This window comes from Rana temporaria, chromosome 8 (assembly GCF_905171775.1).
Source record: "Rana temporaria chromosome 8, aRanTem1.1, whole genome shotgun sequence".
Lineage (NCBI taxonomy): Eukaryota > Metazoa > Chordata > Amphibia > Anura > Ranidae > Rana > Rana temporaria.
In genome coordinates, this window is record NC_053496.1 from 85,762,404 (window position 1) to 85,779,130 (window position 16,727).

At 40.8% G+C, this 16,727-nt stretch overlaps 1 protein-coding gene across 2 annotated transcripts in view; it reads left to right on the plus strand.

Moving 5' to 3' along the window:
* Window positions 1-16,408, plus strand: part of TBC1D12 (TBC1 domain family member 12) — a 132,033-nt gene extending 115,625 nt beyond the window's left edge. For both annotated transcript variants that reach the window (XM_040362138.1, XM_040362139.1), the window contains 4 exons: window positions 2,054-2,182; window positions 9,363-9,472; window positions 9,583-9,841; window positions 16,055-16,408. In XM_040362138.1, the coding sequence (XP_040218072.1) occupies window positions 2,054-2,182; window positions 9,363-9,472; window positions 9,583-9,841; window positions 16,055-16,120 (564 nt within the window). In that variant the 3' untranslated portion in view covers window positions 16,121-16,408. The remainder of the gene's footprint in view (window positions 1-2,053; window positions 2,183-9,362; window positions 9,473-9,582; window positions 9,842-16,054) is intronic.
* The last annotated feature ends 319 nt before the right edge of the window (window positions 16,409-16,727 follow it).

Sequence of the window (16,727 nt, forward strand, 5' to 3'; positions counted from 1 at the left end):
GCAAGGAAAGCTAAAGCCCTGTACACACATACCAAAATTCGGCCATCTGCTGTTAAAGCGGATGTCCGCTGAATAAAACAAATATTAAAAGCCAGCAGCTACAAATACTGCAGCTGCTGACTTTTAATATCGGCACACTTACCTGTCCCGGACTCCGTCCGCAGCAGAGGACGAGCGATCGCTCGTCACTCTGCTACCCCCCCGCCATCCTTGGTGAGGGAACCAGGAAGTGAAGCGCTCTGGCTTCACTGCCCGGTTCCCTACAGCGCATGCGCGAGTCGCGCTGCGCCTGCTGATTGGCTTCCGCTGTGTTTTGGGAGCCGAGTGTTCCCAGAACACAACGGGGGGACAGGAGGTGACGTCCTGCCTGCAGTCTACCCGCAGACTGTGTGGCCGGAAGTGGGTGCAAATACCGGAAGTGGGAGCCGGAAGTGGGAGCCCCCACTGTCAGAATACAATTGTGATCCCGGCATCAGTATTGTGTTGATACTGTGCTTAAGACCTTTTTCCATGTCCTGCAGACAATGTTGCAGGGTGCTTGTCTCTATGGAGGAGATTTTTTACCAATCACCATAGCGACCAGGCAATGATTTGTCTACCTCTGCCCAAGGGACTTCTTTCCATTAAGCTAATTGAAGAGGAAAAAAACTTGAGATTCACACTACAAAAGGAAAACGAATGACTTGCTACTTTTAACTTTAGTAAGTGATTTATCCACTCTGATGTATATTGCCTGTCATTAAAGAGGAACTGTGTTCTGTTATAATTTGTAATAAAACATCTTTGCCATTCTGAAGCTTCACTCCAACCACTTTGCATATTATTTTATATATAGTGTGAGTCTGTACTTGCCAAATATGCAGCAGAAACCTCCCTCCACTGAGTCTGGCTGCAACCATTTTGACTGTGGGCAGCTGAAGCCTGTTCACTTCCTGGATTTACACAAACACATCTGCAGCCCTGTAGCTGTCATTGTCATAGCTGTCATTGGCCGTCTTATGACTCATCCCCCCTCCATTCCTGGCAAGCTCTCGCAGAGTGAAAGAGAGAGCTGTGCATGATGTCATAAGCCTAGGCTAATGACCAGACAAGAAGCAGGAAGTGGGCTGTATAAGGTATTTACTGGCAGAACAAAATGTTTAACTATCCAAAGTTAAAACAAGGGCAAAAGATTTAATAGATGAAAAGTTGAAAAAAATTACTGAAGGCCCACTTCAATACTGGGCATTTTCACCCCCTTCCTGCCCAGGCCAATTTTCAGCTCTGTCAAGCTTTGAATAACAATTGCGCGGTTGTCCGACGTGGCTCCCAAACAAAATGTACGTCCTTTTTTTCCCCACAAATATAGCTTTCTTTCAGTGGTATTTGATCATCGCTGCATATTTTTTTTTTATGTTTAGCGCAATAAACAAAAAAAGACTGACAATTTTGAAAAAATCACAATATTTTTTACTTTTTGCTATAATAAATATCCCAATGTTTTTTTTATTTCTTCTCAGTTTAGGCCAATATGTATTCTTCTACATATTTTTGGTAAAAAAAAATCGCAATAAGCATATAAAGATTGGTTTGCACAAAAGTTATAGCGCCTAGATGTACTTGTAGAAAGTTATTTTTTTATTTTATTTTTTTAAACATTTTGCTGAGTGTTATGTACTCTGCCAGCCTTAATTTGCTTAATTTCAAAACAAAGAAAGAAGGGAGATCTGGGATACAAATTTACGAACGCCTCCTTCTCTGACAAGGAGAACTGGGAGATATAGTAATGCATTGTACAACAGAAATGTGGTCTTTTAGTGCCAGTAATGCCCATTCTTGAATACTCCAAGTTGTAAAAAAAAAAAAGCTCTAGCCACGGTTACTGGGGCAGCATACACTGAATAGAAGGAGTTTTCTAACTCAGAATTAACATTTTAGCAAAAGTAAATATTTTTGCTATATTCCCTATTTTTTTTTACATTTCTAGATAATTAAATGTGTGCCTTCTACATGCAAACTGACTGAGATGCTGTCCTAAATGAATCACTTACATTTGTTTGTTTTTCTCTTGTAGGTTCAAGGCATGTCCTTCATTGCAGCAGTCCTTATTCTGAACTTGGAAGAAGCTGATGCATTCATCGCATTTGCAAATCTTCTGAATAAGCCGTGCCAGCTGGCCTTCTTCCGGGTAGATCACAGCATGGTACGCCATACCAATATCTCTTTACATGGCCTTTATTCGTAGTGAATTACTTTTGCTTCCTGCATTGGCAGTGGCATAAAGAACCGTTTATTAGGATGCTTTCAAGATAGACTGTTCTCTCGCTGCATTTTACTGTCCTTTGTGACAAAATAAAATGTACTCTAGAACTGTTAGTAAGTTTGTGTATTAATGCAAACCGTAACTTGGTTTGTGTTTTGTAAAATACAGTGCTGCTTTTTTATACGTTTTTATTTTCTAGCTTATTCCTCACAAAAGTTGTTTTTTGTATATGGATGTAATTTAGTGAGATAGTTTAGTCGATTTGCTTCTTAAATGTCTTGGATACTCCAACACTGAGATTTCTGTTCCTTTCCACCTGGGCGTTTTGAGTGTTTCCACCTTCCTCCTCTGCTGCTCATCCTGTTGTGATTTCCATAATGTTAAAGAAAAGATCCATAAATGAGTGGAAGTCTAGCACCTACTTAAAAAGGGGCTCATTTATATCAGAGAACAGATATATCGTCTTAATCGGCGTATAACACGCACCCTAATTTTAAGAGGGAAGTTTCAGAGAAAAAACTTTCAACAGCCCTTTTTATACTCCAAAGCCCCCCTGAACATTACACAGACCAAAGCCCCCCCCCCCCCCCTGCAAATTACACATATCCCAGCACATTACGTAGCCCAACCCCCCCCCCCCCCCCTATACACTACACAGCATTTTCCCCCTGCACAGTACACAGCTTCTTTACATTACACAGCCCCCTTGCACTCCCAGGAGATCCCCCCAGTCTCCTGGGACAGCACTGCCAGCATACTGTAAAGTTTAAAAAAAAAAGCACTGCCAGTCCCTTCTCATACATACTGTGTTCTTTCCGGCTGGTCACGTGATCGCTCTCCTCTGATGTTTTTATGCGACCGCTCTCCTCTTCCAATCTAAAGCTACACTCGGAGGGGGGAGAAGGAGCGAGAAGAGGAGAGTGGCCAGAAATAACGGGGTGAATGAAGTGTTGTAGTAAGTGTCCTAGCCCGCAAATACCTTAAAGGAATTAAGGTGGGACGGCCGGCATGACACCCCTGCCCAATCCAGGAACCAGGGGCATCACAGCCCAATTACGGACTCTCATAAATACTGTAGTTATTTCCTCTGTGCTATACACCAGTGATTCTCAAGCCTGTCCTCAAGTTCCCTCCAACACAGTCTTGCCAACTTACCAGTTTGAAATGATGACACCTCACTGACACAGTATGTCCCCTCCTGAGTCACAGTGACGGTCTCTCCATGCCAGGTGGTCCCTTCAGTCCACTCGTCACTGACAGTCCTGCTCCCAGCCTGTCTTGCTCCCATCCCACACATGAGGCTCTGGCCGATACGCTCGGATCCCTTGCACCATGACATCATGCGACACGCTCAGGCACCACCTTTGCTAGACCCCCCGCCGGCACCACACAAACACTGTAGCAGACACTTGGATGGTCTTGGCCTGTGAGCCAAGTGTAATATATATATTTTTTTTACTGGCGACCTTTTCCTGTTGCTGGCAGGAGAAAAGTGCCAGTTTTTTACTGGCTGCCAGTAAAAAATACTGATGGTTGGCAACAGGGCCCCAACAGGCCATATTTTGCGAATTTCTCTTAGATAAAATAACTGTCCAAAATACCAAGACATTGACTCCGATTTAAAGCACCTGTGCAAGATAAAGGAAAACCTGCAAACATGGTCTGTTGGGAGTACTTGAGGACAGGGTTGAGAACCACTGCAATACACCACTATGTTATTTCACATTGCAGCCAGGGTTCTGCCCTCACCAGCTATCTGTATGTAAAGTAATTAAATCGGTGTTGAACCCAAAAGAAAACATTTTATTGTATTACAACTTACCAATTTCTAGATGTGATGGCTGGATTAGTTTTGCTTTGTTATGCTTTCTTTTATTCTCACCTGGTGATCTGGCTAGTAAGTCTGTTATTTTTCAACAGAGAAAGTTGTTCAATGGTAGTAGTTGCAGGGTTGAGACAAACCATTTACCACTGACTAGTGCTTACAATGGTTAGCTGTTATTTATGTAAAACCTTTATCCCAATGAGAAAAACTCTTTGCTGTAACTTATAGTGTTTGCTGGAGTTTGATTTGAATTTGTTAGAGTATCAAAATCTGCTAATACATCTAGTACTCCCCTCTTTCAAAAGCGACAGTTTGGGGGGAAAAAAAACACTATTTTGTACTTTTTGCTAAAATAAATATCCCCATATTTATTTATTTTTTTAAAGTCAATGTTTTCTCAATTTTTGGCCGATCTGTATTTTTCTACATATTTTTGGTAAAAAAATCACAATAAGCGTATATTGATTGGTTTGCACAAAAGTTATAGCGTCTAGAAAATACGGGATAGAATTATGGCATTTTTATTATTATTATTTTTTTTACTAGTAATGACGACACATTTTTGGGACCATTGACAATTTTACAGCGATCAGTGCTATAAAAATGCACTGTTACTGTAAAAATTTCGCTGGCAGGGAGGGGGTTAACACTAGGGGGCAATCAAGGGGTTAACTGTGTTCCCTCTCTGTGTTCTAACTGAAGGGGGGATGGGACTGACTAGGGGAAATGACAGATCGCTGTTCATACTTTGGATGAACACATAATCCGTCGTTTCTCCCCTGGAAGAACCGGGATTTGTGTGTTTACACACATGCTGCGGCAGTAAAACTGCAGAGACTGGTCGGCAAGTGGTTAAGGTACAACAAACAATAGGTATAATTATTTTTAACAGGGGTTTCCTAAGACCTGAGGGAAAAATAAAAAAAACTGCTTCCTCCAGGGGACAAAGTTTGAGAGAGGATGCTCTAAAGCATGGGTGCTCAACCTGTGGCTCTCCAGCTGTTGCAAAACTACAATTCCCATAATGCCTCAGCCTTTGGGAGACATGCTTGTACCTGTCAGCGGCTTGCAATGCCTCATGGGAATTGTAGTTCCGCAACAGCTGGAGAGCCACAGGTTGAGCACCCATGCCTAAAGAGTCTTCAGTGGGTTTTTTTAATAGCTTAAAAACATCTGATGTTTGGTAATATTAGAAGACTGGCATGCTACCAAGATGTTTCTCTCAACAGAGAATACGTGTTCATGCACATTTGGGCGTTTTGTAGGGTTTTCCAAAGCTTGACTAGGATTGACTGCTCAACATGCAGAATCCCATTGTTTGTAATTGTACCTGTTGACGTTTTAACACCCAGTCGATTGTAGCACGCTGAAAGCAAAACATGAGCAATTTTGGAGTGTAATCAAGCATTTTTGGCCCCCTTTACTTAATTGGGAATGCCTGTAAACGTGCAACACGTGAAGGAACCAGGGGCATCACAGCCCAATTGCGGACTCACAATTTAGGTGCCAGCCAAAGGGCATATAAAAATTGAATTTTGTTTATTCGTATCTTTAAAAAAATCCATAAAACCATATCAGTTAATAAAATCATCCTCAAATCATACAACACTTTAATTCGTGCCACAATTGCTTGATGTGGTCATGTTTACATGTTTTGCCTTCAAATACGGCTTCCTCAGGAGAATTTACACTAACATACAAGTTGTGTCAAAAACAGAGAAAATCAACAAATCATATATTTTATTATAGAATTAAAAAAAGTTATAATGAATTAAATTTGGCGAAAGGGATCTCACCAGTAAATATATATGCACAAACAAAAAATAGAACTACAGGTATCCATAAATCCGCCCATCCGATTCTACACACACCAGAGTCCCAGGTGGTATTTGTAGGATACAGGAAGAGTACAAGGAATAATTCCACATTTTAACAAATAAATCCTATCAGTAGGTCATGTTCAACATTACACTCCTAGTGGGATACCTTAAATGCAGCTTGATGAGCAATTTGGTGAACCTCACAAGGCTGAACAGCAATGTAGGTATTACTTGTAGAAATATAGGCCCTGAACAATACTTCAAAAACAAATAATTCTAAAGAATAATGGTTCATCCAGACACATTGTGTTTGTTGCTCACACATTTAAAGGATGAACTTACAAGCAAGAGTGAAAAACCATCCCTACTTCAGGAGGTTCAACACATGCGCAGCTCCATCCCAGATCCCCGCATCATGCCACATGCACACCACCGCCACAGACAAATGCCAAAGGTGAAGGTTATCCCTAATAAAAAGCTGTGGCAGGGACACCATGCACCTCTAAAGGAAAATGCAGCGAGAACACTCGACAATGGCAAATTCCATCATAGGTCCTGCTGTAACACAAATCCCCACATGGAGAGGCCAACCCAAGCAGGGACAGCCTGTGCAGATGGATAGGGAAACATTTAAAGTAGAAGGAACCAGATGGAAAAGCACACGCAAAAGTCACCCAAATAGGGCAACCACTGGTCGGGGTGAAGTCACCATGGAGCAGAGAATTTCCTGCTACTGATGGCAACAACCCATTAGCCGTGGGTGACCTGGGTATCTGTTCAGCCTCTTACTCACCAATAAGGACCCTGAGTGTGCAGAAATGGTTCAATTACTAGAAACCTGCAAATACAGACAGTATTAACAATTATAAATAAGTCTCTACTGGTTCTTAACATGAAACTGCATTGATTACATACATAAATACAGGTACCAGCAGAAGGATGCCCATCACCAAACCTGTTCAATTCCTCATTTAAATGGAAGACTGCAAATTTCATAAGAGAGACAGCAGGGGTTTGTTTTTCAATGGTTGAAACTAATGGCTTCATTCAAACCTGGAAATTTAGTGGCTTGAAGGATTCCCCCACATTCATGGAGGTGTACATTTTCCAAAATAAAAAAAACATCTGAGAGAGATCAAAGTTGCGGCTTATAGGGCTGTCTAGTGTCTTTTTGCAAATCAATGGTACATGGTCTCAAATGGGCTAAGCAACCTGCCAATCATGCAGTATGTCCTGGCAAAAATTGCTTTTGCCACAGGGAGAGGTACTAACACCCCTTGAAGAGGATCTACCCCCTTTTTGTATGACTCCCTAATGGCTATAGCTCTCCTAAATAGTATTTCTGGCTGTTGATTGACATACATCGAGACCACATCATCCACTAAAAGCAAGTACCGGTATTTACTAAGAATATCTTGAACTTTCTTGTGCTGCCCTGAATAATGCATGATTACTGTAATCGCTTGAAGGCTAGATTTCCTTTTAGACTTATGGATTAGGCTAGCTCGATCTTTGTTTAGGCTTTCCTAAGACATTTTTTTTTTGTCTCCTCTATTCATCAGATGCGATTGGAGGGCCCTAGTTTCCCTCACAAAATCTTCTTCTGCACAATTCTGTTTGATCCTTAGATTTTGATTGTACAGAATACTGGAGATGATAAAAATGGAGTGTGAATTGGTTGCATGTAGGATCGTATTTTCTGTGGATGGCTTTTTATACGAGGATGACTCTAAACTTCCATTAGGTTGGCATAGATTTCCACATCTAAAAAAGTGTGTTGGTGTGACATACATAGTTTTTGCGGAACTGCTCTCCTCCCCTTACTCGGGACAGGGAACAAACACCTAAAGTTTCATACGCATGCAAAAATGCTTGAACTCGAGAGAAAAAATACAATTCTAAATCACCAGCAACCTGCTCTGGTCACTTATGAGTGCTGTAGTTCTGCAGTCAGTGTTGTGAATTTTCAAGTGCTTAGAATATATAACATCGCAGAAGATCTCAAAGATCGCTTATCCAGTGCTTAGGAAAATATACTAGTGGAATAAGAGAGCAGCTTCTATAGTATAAACCAACATTACAAAAAGGGGAAGCAATCAAAACTAAAATTATAATAGTCCTTCAAACTTCAGCAGTGCTATAAGCTTTAAATTTTGGCATAAAAAAAGTAGTGATCTGTAAATCCAAATGAGACCGAAGTTCAAAACAAAACTTTACAGATTCCAGATCAATCAAAGCCTCTGTATATGTGTGAGGTGGCTGGGATCACTGACAAACGAACATCGCCCGACCCTCAGAAAACAGACACTTGCGTCCTCTAATTCACCAGGATCCAATCAGCTGAGAGTTTTCATTATACTCGGGCAAAGAAAGGGAAAAGGAAGCCTCATAGTGTAAAAATATAAAGCTTTTATTTATCTAAAAGACCCCCTTCCCTTAATACATTAAACTTACTAACAAATGTTTGAAAAAAAGCATCCAATAAAATGGTACATTCCAATAAGCACGGTACATTCGGTTCTGTTGGTCTCGCCACCTGTCGGAGAGCTGTGATTGTCCGTGGTGGTTCCCGGGAAGAAACCAGAGCCGATGACCAATGTAGCAAGCCGTGTAGTACACCTAGATGCGTTTCGTGAATCAGTCTTTATCAATAGGACGGATGTTCGTTTGTCAGTGATCCCAGCCACCTCACACATATACTGAGCCTTTGATTCATCTGGAATCTGGTGAGTGCAATTCCTATAGGGAGTTTAAGCACTAGATGTGATAATGATCGAACGTTCAACACAGCTGATGAATCACTCATGAACTGCTACATGCAAAGTTTTGAACTTTGGTCTCATTTGTATTTACAGATCACTACTTTTTTTTATGCAACAATTTAAAGCTTTATAGCGCTGCTGAAATTTGAAGGAATATTACAATTTTAGTTTTGATTGCTTCCCCTTTTTGAAAAGTTTAGAATATATAAATACATTAAAGTGCATAGTCTGGGCACATGTTCACTTTAACACTGTAATACTGTAACTTTGATGGAGGAAAAGCTAGTCCACATAACTTTGACAGTCACAAGAGGCTCCCCTATTGGTTGTTTTTTTTTTGTACATCATTCTTTTTAATAAAACTTTACTGGCATTGGTGTGCTATTGACATAATTAATTGCAGCTCGACATTTTTTCCAGAATGCTTTTTCTATAAAAGTAAATGTGTCTGATTTTAACAGATATAATTACAAAGACAATTACTGATCCACTAATTTTATATTTACAGTTGTATTCCTGTGTTTAGTTGTAAAGTACATCTAGAGGTGTATGTGAGTTAGATTGGAGCACTAAAACTGAAAAATACATCATAACATGGGCATTAGTTTATATCTTGACACAGGATTAAAGATATCTCCGTCATTGCTTCTATTTTTTCAGACAGCTCTCCCAAGAGCAATATGCTTACTTATTATTCTGTCTTTCCTTTCTAGATGCTAAAATATTTTGCAGCTTTTGAAGTTTTCTTTGAAGAGAATCTCCCCAAGCTTTTCCTACACTTCAATTCCTATGGTCTTACACCAGACCTTTACCTGATAGACTGGTATGTTTATTGTCTTAAAAGTATTCTTAGAATGTTGGCTAATCATGTTCTCAGTATTTCCATTCTTGATTTCCTTGTGGAAAAACTTTCCTTGAATGTTTTCCCAACAGGATATTCACACTATACAGCAAGTCGCTGCCACTTGATCTTGCCTGTCGCGTGTGGGATGTGTTCTGCAGGGATGGAGAAGAATTCTTGTTTAGGACAGCTCTGGGAATCCTGCGACTTTATGAAGATATTCTCTTGCAGATGGACTTTATTCACATAGCACAGTTTCTGACTAAACTGCCTGAAGACATTACATCTGAGAAGCTCTTTATCTGTATAGCAGCCATTCAGATGCAAAACAGTAATAAGAAATGGACACAGGTGAGTGGAAATCCTTTAAAGTGGAAGAAAAGCCCAACTAACGTCTTAAAAATGTTCTCTCCCCCACTCCTACCTAACCTGTATTTAAAAAAAAATGTGTGTACTTACAATTTAATGCAGTTCGGGCAAGTGATCCCATTTCCCCTGTGTCGGTTGAGCTGCTGCTGTAGGGGAGAGGAGGGAGTGTCGGCAAGGACAGGGCCATGGGAGCCTTTCCTAATCGTGATGCCCCATGCTGAGGATACGTTAATAAACGTCTTCTTTGTTTTAACTGTGGGCAGCTGAAGCTGCTGCCTGTTCCCTTCCTGGATTTACACAGACCTACAGAGGCACACCTCCAGCTCTGCAGCTCTGATTGGCCCTCTGTCTCATCCCCCCTCCCTTCCTGGCAAACTCTCAGTGAGAGAGAGCTGTGCATGATGTCATAAGCCTAGGCTTTTTACTTGACAAGAAACAGGAAGTGGGCTGTGTAAGGTACTTACTGGCAGAAAAAAAGGTTTTCTGTCCAGTTAAAACAAGAAGGGCAGAGGATTTAATAGATGGAATGATGAAACCATTACTGAAGTTCCGCTTTAAGCCGGAAGGTGACAACATTCCATAATACTGTAATTGTTGGATACAATTGCTTTATTAAAATAAGAAAGTATATATTATTTTAATCGTGCAGGACATGTATTCTTGGACCATGGGTTATGCTGCAACCTTCAGGTGATTGTACACTGGCAAAAAGTTTTGCTAGGACCATTCATAGAGCAGACGCATATAATCTCACCCTCTCCACAAGGTTTGTTTTTTTCTAATGTCCTTAGAGGATAGGAATGTTCTACAGAGAAGTATTTATTTATTTTTTTAAACCATTTAAACATTTTCATCTGAATATTCTATTAACATCTATAAGCTTATTGGCTTGCGATACCTAGCAGTTTCTGGATCGGTTATCCTTGGTTTGTTCCTCTGAGACCATACTGGGACTCGGCTCAGTGGGACCAGCCACTGGATTCTGTTTTTCGCCCTTGCGTGTGAAGTTAGCTGCAGGGTGCTATACAGGTCCAGGGCCATGGACCATTTCTGTTGTTCTTAAGCTCCCTTTAGTGGTTTGCTCACAGTGATGGACAAAGCCAGGACCGTAATAGGGTTAAGATATAACAGCGTTTCCCTGTGTATGTACTCCAGTTCCTGGCTTTTCACAACATTATCTGCAGGTCATAGCACACTATGTTCTTTAGTAAGCAGAGGATTTGGAATCCTTTACTTGTAAATTGTGGCAATCCCTGCTATTTTGTAACTAACACAAGAAACTTTAAAATTGGCAATTCTTTCCCCCTCATCTGGACTGGTCTCAGAAGATAAGGTGGTGTCACGCCTCACAATTGACCGGTTTCCATCTGCCTGTTCCACTGAGAATGCACGTAGTATGATGATACAATAGCCATCTTCTACAGAGACACAGCCACAGGAACTCCATCAGTGCCTGAGTTATAGCAGCTCCTTCTCCAGACACAAACAAATCTTTCTTTTAAAAACACCTGGATTTAGTACCCCAGTGGGGATCCCCTAGGTAGCAGTGACCGTTAACTGACACAAGGGAGCTTGGGACTAAAGGCCAGAATAGCATGTTCTGCTGACGGTCTACAGGAATCCCAGAACACCACACAGGTTTTATATCTGTTCCCTTTTTCTTGGAAATGTTCTATGTTGACACCACTACCCTCATCTGATTCTGACTTCCTTTCAGACACACTTTATGTAGTCTGTGTTACACAAGCAAATTTCTCTGGCATTATGTCTGGCTTTTTTTGAAAACTTTAGGCACTTCTGGAACCTTTTGTTTCCAGAGCCCAAAATCTTTGACCCTGTTTTCCTTCCCCTGAAGCTTAAAGTGGTATTAAACCCAATAGCAAACTTTTATTATATTGCAACTTGCCAGTTCTTAGATGTGATGGCTGCATTAATTTTCTTTTCACTTGGTGATCTAGCCAGCAAGTCTGTTGTTCAACCGAACAGGCTGTCCTGCAGATATTGCATTTAGAGGTTTGAGATGATCCATTTAACACTGATGGGGTGCTTGCAATGATCAGCTTTTATTTATTAATTAAAAACCTTTGTCCTAAAAGGAACAAAAAAGTGTCAGTTGGAGTTTGGCTTCACATTTTTTAGTGTATCTAAATCTGCTAGTACATATAACTGTCTCCTCCCCTCAGATTAAAAATGCTGCGATCTGAAGGTCTGTCTGTAGCTCCTTCATGCAGTGTGCAGACACTATAATACAGGAAGCATGTTACTGTGCAGATCAACAGGTAAAAACAGGGAAAAACCAAAAAAAACAACTAAAATGCAGCTACCACATCTAGTGCTCAACATTACTGTGGTAGTTCATTGAAAACTACAAGCTGACAGCTGCAAGGTTGTTGGTAGTTGTAGACCATTTATTCACAGAACACTGTGAATGAATAATGCAGCCGGGTGGGCGGAGCCGTGTTTTCTTTAGATTTTGGCAGCAACCAGGTGGAAAAGATCCCCAATCACGTTCATAACGGGGGATCGTAGGGGAGAAGGGGTTGGGTGGGGGCCGGTGCATTTGTAAAATGTTAAGAAAAGGTGGACATACCAAACTGATCTAATCTAAACAGACACCTATGGAACAAAGTGATTGGCTAAATCTAAAAAGGATTTTCATATACAGACACAGATTGAGCACTTATAAGGACTAGCTAAGTCCCGGGAAGTTTTATTCGCCTCCCAAGCTTTTTGATGATATTTATCCCATGGATTTTAAAATAAATGGTCTATTCTGATGGTGGATTCTAACAATTCAGTTCTCTTAAAAAAAAAACCTTCACTGTTCCTTTTGATGAGGATGTTTCCTTCCATAGGGATTCTGTTGATGGGATTTTTAAAGCCCTCTTAAAGGCCATAGTTGCTCTTGAATGTCCAACTTTCCAGTTGGCAATGTCTGCCATGTCTATTTGCCAGGCTATCCCAACTGGTTGAGACATATGAACAAGGATTAGGATGTGTCTTGAAGACCCTGCTCTTTTTGAACAATCACAGCTGATGCTTTCAGCCTTTTTGTTGTGCTGATGCTCTTGACATTGTAATTCACCAATTCTATAGAATCCCACTTATTATTTACACTCAATTTTGTGGCTAAAAGCTTGGTCTGCTGAACATGCTTGTAAGAAACTTCTTCTCTGCATGTTATTCGAGGATGATCAACTCATCGGGAAATCCCTTGACAACTTGATCAACTTAATTGTGGGAAAGATACACCTACACATAATGAAGAAGTCCTACACATAATGAAGAAGTCCAAGTGCCTTACTCCTTCAGTTTTCAACTCTGTTCAAAGATATCAGTACTTCCACCTGGGTGTCGACCTCAAAACCCAAGGCTTAACATGCCTCCTTTCATTGCAAGCCCTGACCCACAAAGCATTCTCAGAAACCCCCCTCGCCACTCTAAATCTGAGAAGCCCTGGGCCTCTGGGTCATTTCAAACAGGTACAAAGTGCTCCCTTTTTGCTATTTACCTTCCATTGTGCCAGCTTTAGACCAAAACTTCCAGCATAAGTGGTGATTGTATCAGTTTGCGAATAATGTTTTTAAGGTTTCTCTTCAAACCTTTTAACATTCCCAAAATCCAAATGGGGGCATCCACCTAATACTGGACTTAAAATTTCTTGATGTACCATAATTCCTGATGAAATCTACAAAATTTGTCATTGCTTTCCTCAAACAAACAGATTATTTTTTTTTGCATCAGTAGAAATACAAAATGCCAATCTCCTTATTCTCATTTTTCCACTGCACCATCGTTTTCTGCGTTTTTCTGTGAAGGACCAGCACTTCCAGTTCATGGTGCGGCCTTTCATGTTCTCCTCTGCACCTCAAATGTTTGCCCTACTTTGGCTCCTCTATAAACCCAGGGCATTCATGTCACAAGTTACATTACATTGAAGACCTTCTATTACAAGACTCCTAAGCCAGGACATTGTCTGCCAACGTGTAAAATAACTATTCAGTTCCTGCAAACCCTTGGCTGAATAGAGTGGTTGTAAAATATATATATTTTTTTTAACAAATTTATTTTTACTTGCCCGCTCTGTGTACAAATTGCACAGAGCAGCCCAGAACCCCCCCTTTCTTGGGTCCCCCGTTAGCGAATCTGGCTCCTCCCCTCCGGTGAGTGTCCCCCGTATAAAGCCGCTTTCTTCCTGTCTGCGTCTGTAGACACAGACAGTGGAGCATGGCTCTGCCCCTGTTCCCTCGTCACTGACTTTGATAGCAGCCGGAGCCGATGGTCCTCGCACCCTTTGGAGTACATTCGTCCAATCTTGGACATAGCCCATGCCAGAATCTTCCTCACGCAGGAGAACATTGCCTCCCTTAGGTCCAGCTCTCAGACCCTTGTGTCACAAAGACAACCCTCAATTTGATCCTGCTTAAAGGATTCCAGGCTAATGGTGGCCTCCTTCAAAGCCATTCCCTTTGCCTAGTTTCACTCTAGACTTTTTCAAGCACACATCTTGTGGAATTCTGAATAAAGCAGATCCAATCCCTGGATCGCCCAATACCTCTTCCCAGCCAAACAAAAATCCTCCTTGTGTGGTGGATCTCCAATTTTGCCCTGGAATTGGGGAAGTCTTTCCTTTCGCAGAACTTGGAAAGTGGCAACGACAGATGCGAGCATTATAGGCTGAAGAAAAGTTTACAACCTCCTGACTGTCCAGGGGATGTGTTCCCTGCAAGACTCAAAACTCTCCAACATACTGAACCTGGGAACCATTAGATTGTCCATCTCAACAACCTTGGACCACCCTTCTACAAGGTCACCCAGTCAGAGTAGAGTCACAGTGGCCTTAGTAAATCATCAAGAAGGCACCAGAAGCTCAACAGCCCTTAAAAAAAAAAAAAAAAAACAAGTTAAAAACCTAAACAGGCAGAAACTTTAATTCCCTCTCTCTCTGTCGTCCACATTCTGCAGTGGATATTTGGTAAGCGGACCTCCTAAGTCGTCCATGCCTATACCCGAAAAAGTGGGAACTATATTTTTTTGGTGGGACTTTTTGGCCATCAATGTATACCAACATTTCTAAAACAAACTGTATATTCTATAAAAAGAAAACCTTTCATTTTTATTGTACAAAAATACACATAAAATCAAGGCTGATAATTATTACACATTTCTCATGCAGGAGGATAAAGTTACACACTCACTGTACTTTCAAATTGACTTACACTGTGTTGGGCTGTCTACTTGGCAACTCTGCCTTTTGTCGCAAGAACGTTTCTAATAATGGAGGAAAAGTGCTTAATGCCTTTAATCAAGCATGGTAGTAGAAATGTAACTGTATGATAAAGTAGTAGATTTACACAGCCTGTGAGGAATAATGAACTATAAATATTACCACTTTTATGTCATGCCATACCCCTTGGGCGGTGTTTGGTAAAAATGTATCATGCAGTAAGACAACGATTTGAAGCATACTTCTTTGCAAAACCTTTTTAGTTAGGAAACTGGAGTACGGCCTCTGATAAAAAGCTGACAGTCGCTAGATCTCAAACCTGTGAAGAGCTTCAACATTCAGGCTGCATTCACACCTGAGCGTAGCGTTTTTTGGTCATTTTTTCCGGGGTTTTGTCGCGCATATTCACGCGTTTGCATACAGCGTCGTCCGACGTTTTTGAACTTCGACGTTTTTTATTTTAGCCAATAGGAAAAATGATCATCTTTTCATTACTTGTTGCTATGTTTGTAGATTTTTTTATCTTCTGCCTGGGTAAAATGTTCTATTGATTAAAGCGACAAAACGCCCATAGGAAACACTCGTTGTCGCGCTAGACGATCGAATCGAGCGTTTCCATTACTTTCTATGGGAAATGCAAACGCTCAAAAACGCCCAAACCGCGCGACAAAAAAGGGTCCGGAACTTGTTTCGGCGTCAGGCGTTTTGGAGTGGAGATGTGAACCATCTCCATAGAGAATAATGTATTTTTTCCCCTCTAGCGTTTTGGAGCGTCGCGCTTCAGGCGACAAAACGCTCAGGTGTGAATGGGGCCTTAGTTATAGAAAAAGTTAGTCACGTCTCTAAGAAAAGCTATGGAAGCCATGCGGTGAAATTGAATTGTGCAAGAAATAACAAGAATATACGGTACATACTGGAATTAACAATAATACAATATCATTTTTCCTTTTCTGCTTCCTGTATTGTAGGTATTTGCATCACTAATGAAGGACTACAAAGAGGGTGAAAAGAATAGCCCTGCATCAAAAACCTAAACACTTAAGACTACATGAAACCACTCCAATGAACAGAAGGACACCATGTGTATCGTATCTTAGTATTGTAAACCACTACGGATAAGTATGATCTGTGGATCCCTAGGAAATTGCACATTGACTACAGTGGCTATGGAAAATATTTTCTTGTCAGTATTAAAATGAAAACACAGATATTTGCATTTGGTTTCTTGAGGACACTGAATGCAGTTTTTTTTCCAACTACAAGGATCATATTTAATATACAAAAGTTATTTAATGCAATAAACCTTTGTAACGGAACCTTAACTTGGTACACTAAGTGATGTTTTTAAAAGAAGATGCACTTTTTTTTATTTTTCCTTTTAATTAATGAAAGTGCAAAATCCTCTAGCAGGCATTCGTCAAACTGCAGTCTGAACCAAACTCTGTGGTACTCAGACGCTAGATCCACACTGGTTAAAGTGGACAGAGGACCAAAGACGTGTCAGAGATTGAGTGCAGGGTAGGTAACAGCTGTAATAGAATGATGCCAGTGTTTCTGTAGTGCGTATGTTACAAGCAATGCGAATACCAATAAACAGCAGCACAGTGAAAGCAGCCAATTTAAGGCTATAACTACTAGAGC